The 7,530-nt window shown below is 31.0% G+C and overlaps 1 protein-coding gene across 2 annotated transcripts; it reads left to right on the top strand.

The window, feature by feature from the left end:
- The first annotated feature begins 1,227 nt into the window (after positions 1-1,227).
- LOC109174208 (B3 domain-containing protein Os01g0723500-like) lies at positions 1,228-7,014 on the top strand. 2 transcript variants are annotated; one of them, XM_019323464.1, is made up of 4 exons: positions 1,228-1,367; positions 3,150-3,288; positions 4,368-4,680; positions 6,850-7,014. In XM_019323464.1, exons 2-4 carry the CDS (start codon positions 3,157-3,159, stop codon positions 6,858-6,860), a joined length of 456 nt encoding a protein of 151 aa, XP_019179009.1. In that variant the 5' UTR covers positions 1,228-1,367; positions 3,150-3,156; the 3' UTR covers positions 6,861-7,014. The 2 variants fall into 2 exon arrangements, 1 of the variants encoding a protein (XP_019179009.1); XR_002053028.1 differs by lacking the exon at positions 3,150-3,288.
- The last annotated feature ends 516 nt before the right edge of the window (positions 7,015-7,530 follow it).

Genomic DNA, 7,530 nt, shown 5'->3' on the forward strand with positions numbered 1-7,530 from the left:
CATTATTTAATTTATAAAAATATATATATTTTATACTCCATAACATATATGAGATATATATTAAATTAAAACAAAAGAAAGAAATTTTTTAATTGGTATGGGTAAAGGATGTTATTTATTTATGAACGGGGCGATTGAAGTTAAAACTTTAAAGAGTTGTTGGGCGTGAAGACTTGCTGAAGAGGATGACTAAAAATATAGGAGAAGAAAAATTCGCAAAAGGGTTTTAATTGGAAAGGTAAAAAATGTCATTTATTTAAAATATAATAAGGATAAAGATGAAAAAAAAGTTAGAAAGCTCCTATCTTATTTTTTAACGCTACCTAAGGTAGCTTTTCAAAATGAGCTATTATTTTTATTTTAAGCTACTAACTTATTTTAGGAACATTGCCAAACCGAGCTTATAACTTATTAGTAGTTTAAAATAAGTTATAAGCTCGGTTAAACACACAGCCTAAATGAGTCTTGTAATTAGTTAGCCTTATCATATTCACATAATTATTATGTTAATCAATTAATTAATGAATCTATTTAAACCAATTGTCAGCTTTAAATGCATATTAAAAATATAAATATAATAATTCTTATACATATGTAATGAATAAAATTATGTGATAGGTAATAGTATTTTAGCAATCCTGAAATAAATATACAAAAGTAATAATAACGTATACGTTAAAGAAAGTTTTTTTTTGGTATACGTTAAAGAAAGTAGAAAAAGTGAATGTTGACCAAACAATGATAGGAAAAAAAAAACCACACTAATTTAAACAAAAACGATGTGATTTTGGACCATGATCCACAATACAAGACGAACTCAAGTTCATAATCTAATTTGCAGTTCACCTTGTACTAGGCTTGCACTTCCCCTTAAGTTTTGTTTGTGGAAAATTTATAGAGAAATTGATATTCAATTTTTTTTTTGGTGTATTTGTCTAACTCTGAAGTGATTATTTGGGGTTGTAGAGTGTATAAATAACCAATAGTTATTGTGTGTATCGTGGTCCACACGGCTATGTGGACTACGACTCAAAAATAACGTTGTTTCGTGTAATTTTTTTTTTTCACGTGAATCACTACGACATATATTTTCATAACTAGTAATGTACATTATTCTAAAGCATAATGTACATTATTCTAACTTATAAAGTATATTATCTTACTCCGAAGATTCATTATTCTAACACTATATATTATTCTCCCCGTTCTCTCTCTTGCTCCTTCTCTCCCCGTTCCCTATTTCCCTTTCAATTCAAGCTTTAGGCGATGGAGTACAAGCTTAGCGCATGTTGAGCTACAGTATATAGTATTATAGTTCTTTCAAAAGTTTAAGCCATTTTTTTTAAGCCATTTAATTATATTAAGAGGTAAGTTTATTCTTAACCTTTTTTTTGAAGAACTTTTTGTTCTTATTAGTTGAATGCGATGCTTTAATTAAATCTAAAATTATGCTTGAAATAGATTTAAAGTAAAATTGACGAATTCATAGCTCTGTGTGAAGAAGGTAAGAAAATGATCATTTAAGTCAATAATTAAAATGGTGATAAAAAAAAATGTAGATAACTTTTTTTTTTTGACCTAATTATTAGGTATTTTGTGCTACAATTTTTATTTAGGTGCTACTAATTTTGAACCATAATTTTTTAATTTTTTGTTTATTAAATTGTTTAATATTTGACGATTGTTATATGTTAGGGTAAACTGTAAAGGACAGATAAACCCTTCAATTTTAAAAAAAAAATAGTATTTTTTTTCTCCAATCTGGAGACAAAAACAAGTTTATCTTCAATATAGAGATGAAGAGCAGTACTTTAGATAAGAAAATGAAAAGCGTAGCTTTTATATATAGATGAAACTTTTTTTTTTTCTATAAATTAGAAATGACTAGAGATGGAAGCTTCATCATTTTCAATCCAGAGATGGGAGATCTTCTTTTTTATTTCCCACCATCTAAGATCAATGCAGGAAATGATCAACGACTAAGTGTGTCAATTGTATTTTTACAAATTTGGTTATACATTTGATTTTTTTTTAATTTGATAATTTAATTATGGTTTTTATAACTAAATGTGTCAATTGTTTTTTTTTTTTCAACAAAAATTGGTTACACATTTGGAGGTTGTGTTTTTTTTTTTTTTTTTTTTTTTTTTTTTTTGAATTTGATAATTTAATTATTATTTTTTTTGTTAACAAAATTACAGAGTACAGTGTATTTAGTTCATATCTTTTGTTTTAGCAATAATAAATATTTAATTTTGTTTCAAAAAAAATTTATTTAATTCAAGAAACAAATTAATTCCATTACAATTTCCTTTGGATCCTCTCTTTCCCTAATGGCATATAATTAATTCATACTCATTTTCTCCGCCCGTCATTACAATTTTTCCTTTTCTGATATAAATTTTTCACAAATTTAAGATGCATTTATTTCCTATGTTAAACAAGAAAGTCGGAAAAACAGAACATAATATTATAAAGGGTAGGGTTGTGAAACTTTATCATTAAGATCGTCAACTTTTTTTACCTAATTTCTTTAATATAATTTAACCTCTTACAATCATAATAATGAGGTAGTGGTGGCGATGTGGTGAAGGTGGTGGTAGTGGTAGTGTTGGTATATTGGTGGTAGGGTGGTGGTGATGGTGGTGTTGTTGTTAGTTGCGATGGTGGTGGTGGTGTGGTGGCGGTGGCAGCAACGACGATGGTGGTGTTGGTGGTGGTAGAGTACTAGTGGTGTGTGAGAGTGGTAGTAATGGTGGTGTGGTGGTGATGGTAGTGGTGGTAGTAATATTGGTGATGATGGTGGTGGTGGTGGTGGTAGTGGTAGTGGTTGTAGTGGTGGTGGTGGCCATTGTAGTGGTGGTGGTGGAGTGTCTGGGGTGGTGGTGTTGTTGGTGTTGGTTTTAATCGTATACTTTATTTGTTTCTCTTTCCGTTCTCAACTTAGAAACTTTTCTCTTTTAGTCGTAAATATGAAATATCTCTTTTAGACCTATCACTAGATTTATATTTTTAACTAATAATTTTGAATGGGTTTAATTTGGGCTGCCTCCCCTTGCCTTGATTCCGCCACTATATATCTGCACACCTAAATTAAGAATCCTACAAGCATTTATTTTATTTCATTTTATTGTGGTCTATCACATCAGGGAGAAAATGGAAAACCTAACTAAGGATCGAGGGGAATGTCAATCCTCAAGCAACAAAAAGATCAAACAGAGTTATACTTTTGAAGTTCATGATTTTCATTTCACTCAAACTATAGGGAATAATGACAAGGAGAAAAAGGTAATTATATATGAATCATTCACAATATTCTTCTTTAATTTCTTCTTTCATAAAAAATAATTACTGTCACAAAGAATCTTTCTCAAGTTTTCATTTGATTTTGGTAGTTAAATGGTATATCTATCATGGTAGATAGTTGGGTTCAAGTTGGAGTATGTTGTTATTTGAATATGTGGATTTTTGTTTGTCGATCTTATGGTGGTCATCCTGGACTAGATAAACTTTGTCCAGTTTTCATTTAGTTTTGTTGTGAAGTGGTAGACCTAGGATTTTAGCGGTTAGGGTTAAAGTTTGAGGATGTGGTGTTGACATATGTAGTTTTGAGTTGAAGATTTAGTGAAGGTCAAGAAGGACTAGAGAAGCGTTGTCGAGTTTTCACACATTTTTTTTTTTTTTTTTTTTTTTGTTGTTGGTGTGATATATCTAGGATGTTAGAGAATAGGGTAAAAGTTTTAGGATATGGCCGGTGTTGAAAGATGTGGGTTTTGGATTATAGATATATGGTTGCCATGAAGGATTAGTGATACATTGTTGAATTTATACTCAATATTGTTGTTCATGAAGTAGATCTTAGTTTTGGTGTTAAAGTCATTGATCTAGTCTAGGATAATATGGATTAGGGTTGAAGTTGAAGGAAGTAGTGTCGAACAATGTTTTTTTTTTAGGTTACAAATCTAAGTAGTAGCCATGGAGGATGCAAAGGTTACTTGAACCATTAAAGCTAAGGGATCTTAAAGGGTAGTTGTTTAGGGACTAGATTAGCATCTTAGGGTGATGAAAACGGTTGGAAATGGTTGTAGAAAAGCTTGAGTTGTGGCCTAGGGTTGGTTCTTTCTACATCATAAATATATTGTTGTTATTTATTCAAGGAGATATTTTCATTGTTGGGTTGCAAGCTATATCATTTATATTTGGTTATTTTTGGTTTGATATTCATTTGTATTCACTTTATGTCATTATGTCTTTATAAAATTTTATCATGTCAACAAGAAAAATAAAAGAAATAATAAAAAAAAAAAATCCAAACAACAAACTTTTTTAATTAGTAGTAACTTTTTCATTGTTTTGTCATTTTGAAGCTGATTCCACCAATGTTTGTCAAGCACTTGGGAAAGTGGTTAGGTGATATTTCAACCTTGAGGCGACCATCAGGACACCAATGGAGGGTTCACATATGCACGGATAGAGATGGCACTTTTTTCAGCAACGGTTGGGAGACATTTTATAAAGACAATTGTCTTGACATTGGTCAAGTTGTATTCTATACATATGTTGGAGGCATGCACTTTGATGTTAAAATTTTTAACAAAGATGGACGGGAGAAGATGTGGGACTCAAATTTTATTCAAAATTCTAATGAAGAAAGTGATCATGATAATCCTTCAACTCCAGGTACACATTTATGAATTTAAAAATGTCAAAATATTTTTTTGTGTACTTTATTTATTTATTTGTTGGCATTTCAAATGATGAATTACTAAATTAATCAAATGAATCTAAATAATAAAAACATGATTATTTTTTATGTAAACTTTGTGTGCATCTAATATTGTCTATTTTATGCATTGGTCCATGTGCCCTCCCCTATACACAAAGACCTATGGCTGTTGCACTCATGCAATCTTCTCTCAATTCAAAAATATCACATCACTAAATTTGTAGAGTTAATACCATCTGAGGTCGCCCGAGTATATTGGTTTTGCCATGTTTAGTCCTAAACTTTCAAATTGACTATATGTGGTCCTTCGACTTTCAAACTTAACCATTCATGGTCCAAGTTAACCACACATGGTCCTTCAACTATTAAATTTTAACCATCCATGGTCCTTTCATGAGGATCACTACTGGTTAAATTTCGAAACTTAAAGGACCATGGGTGGTTAACTTGGACCACGACTGGTTAAATTTGAAAGTCGAAGGACCAGAATTGGTCAATTTGAAAGTTTAGGACTAAACGTGGCAAAACCACTATACTCGGAGGACCTCAGATGGTATTAACTCTAAATTTGTATTATGTGTCCCTCTGGATCCGTGAGTTCAAATCAATTGGCATGCACTGGGTGACAATTTGTGTTATCATTTTAGAAAAATACCTATGGAAAGTATTTTCAATATTGTTGAGGATGTTTTTTGATATTTTTGATGTAAATATTGTATGAGTTGGAAGTGTTGTGGTCGAGAAATTGCTACTTTGAGAAGGGTTATACTTTGGAAACCTATTTTTGAGAAAATGTACGATTATGGTATTGATATGAAATTATATATGAGAGATGATATTTTCATAGCCTAAGGGCAATGAATATTGAAGTATATTTACATTATTTTGGAGAGTATATGATTATGTATATGTATTTAGAAGAATATGTTACAAAACTATATTATTTTGGGAGGACATATAGAAATGTATTATTTTGGAGTATATGTGATTTGTGGGCTAATGCCATATTTTAGAGGTGTATCCGGTAGAAAATATCTTGGATACTTTATTTGAGGAGTAACTGGGAAGAAAACATCCTGGGTAGTTACTAGACTTGGTTTACTACCCGTTGGGCTTGGAATCCCAAATAGGGGGTGTGCTCACTTACTTAAGGTAGTGGCCCTGAATTCACATTTGGAAAGTGGGTTTTTGTTGTGCGTCTAGTAAAGGGTTACTGTTCACTTAGAGCTTCACTGAGATGATGTCCTTGTCCCACTAATGTGATTTGAATTCCTCCTCCATATGTGTATGTGATACTGAATACTTTGAGAAATGTATTGGGAATTCCTCTAATCCCTACTCATATCTATATATATACACTTATGTTGTGTGTGTGAGAATATATATATATATATATATATATATATATATATATATATATATGTTCACTTAGAGCTTCACTGAGATGATGTCCTTGTCCCACTAATGTGATTTGAATTCCTCCTCCATATGTGTATGTGATACTGAATACTTTGAGAAATGTATTGGGAATTCCTCTAATCCCTACTCATATCTATATATATACACTTATGTTGTGTGTGTGAGAATATATATATATATATATATATATATATATATATATATATATATATAGTAGAGTTCAGGTGTGGCCGCACCTTACCGTGCGGTCAATGCGGTTGCACCAATAGTTATGCGAATATGCACCAACAATGTTAGGAAATGCATAACACAAATATGCACCATTAGGTACGCATCACCTAAAAATGTAGCATTAGGTATGCAATTATGCATAAAAGCACCACATAGTGTTCAGAAATGCACAATTAGGTGTGGAAAGTTATGGTGCATTATTTTGGGTGTGTTGTGCGTTTTTCGGTGTATTTTTTCTTTTTTTTTTTTTTAACACTATTGGTGCCTTTTGTTAACACCATTGGTGCATTTGTAAGTAGCCACACCAACTGAACTGGAAGGCGCGACCGCATTTTAGCAGAAGTCTATATATATATTAAATCTTTTTCTTATAAAGTTAAAAATTGCAATTATTTTATGGGGTAGAATAGTTCTTACTTAGCATTTTTATGCTAACTTTGTGCTTTCATATGTTTTGAACTTATCCTTTTCAGATCTAGAGTAGTGCTTGCCTGGAGAGAGCGAAGTAGTGATTTGGAAGTGCTTCTTAGTGATTCGTCATGCATAGACTTGACATTTGAGACATTGATGTTACTTTTATGGATTCTGTTTAGATAGTAACTTTATAATCCCTTATTTTGAAATGTATGGATTTGGGGACTTATAGAACCCATATTTTAGAATTTATGTTTTGGTGGAAGCCTTACATCTATCTGTGTGTGGATAGGTGTGGCGGTAAAACTCTCCTCTTTTAAGGGGTACAGTTTTAATATTATGATTGGATGATGTTATTTTAAAGGATATTTATTTCATTTAAATTAAATGTTTAATTTCCCTTATACATTTTTTGGTGTTACAATTTGGGGGTGTTACACCTAACATGTGTCAAGATTATTTACTTGTTGAACAAGTTTATACTACTAAGTTATTAAATATTTGAAAAGTTTAATATATGAATAAGTTTTTATTGTTTTAATTTCGATGTTGCACATGCTGAAAGAGTTATCATACCATGAGATGTTTCCCAACTAGGAAGCCAAGATTGTTTTTAAAAAAAATTTGAAACAAAATGTTTGGATAGTGAAAGTTCAGGGAATGATGAATGGATGCATTTATTAATGTGTTTGCTTTTGTGTTGGCAATTATTGTATTATATAATTTTATTCTATAATTCT

Source organism: Ipomoea nil, unplaced genomic scaffold (assembly GCF_001879475.1).
Source record: "Ipomoea nil cultivar Tokyo-kokei standard unplaced genomic scaffold, Asagao_1.1 scaffold0545, whole genome shotgun sequence".
Classification (NCBI taxonomy): Eukaryota; Viridiplantae; Streptophyta; class Magnoliopsida; order Solanales; family Convolvulaceae; genus Ipomoea; species Ipomoea nil.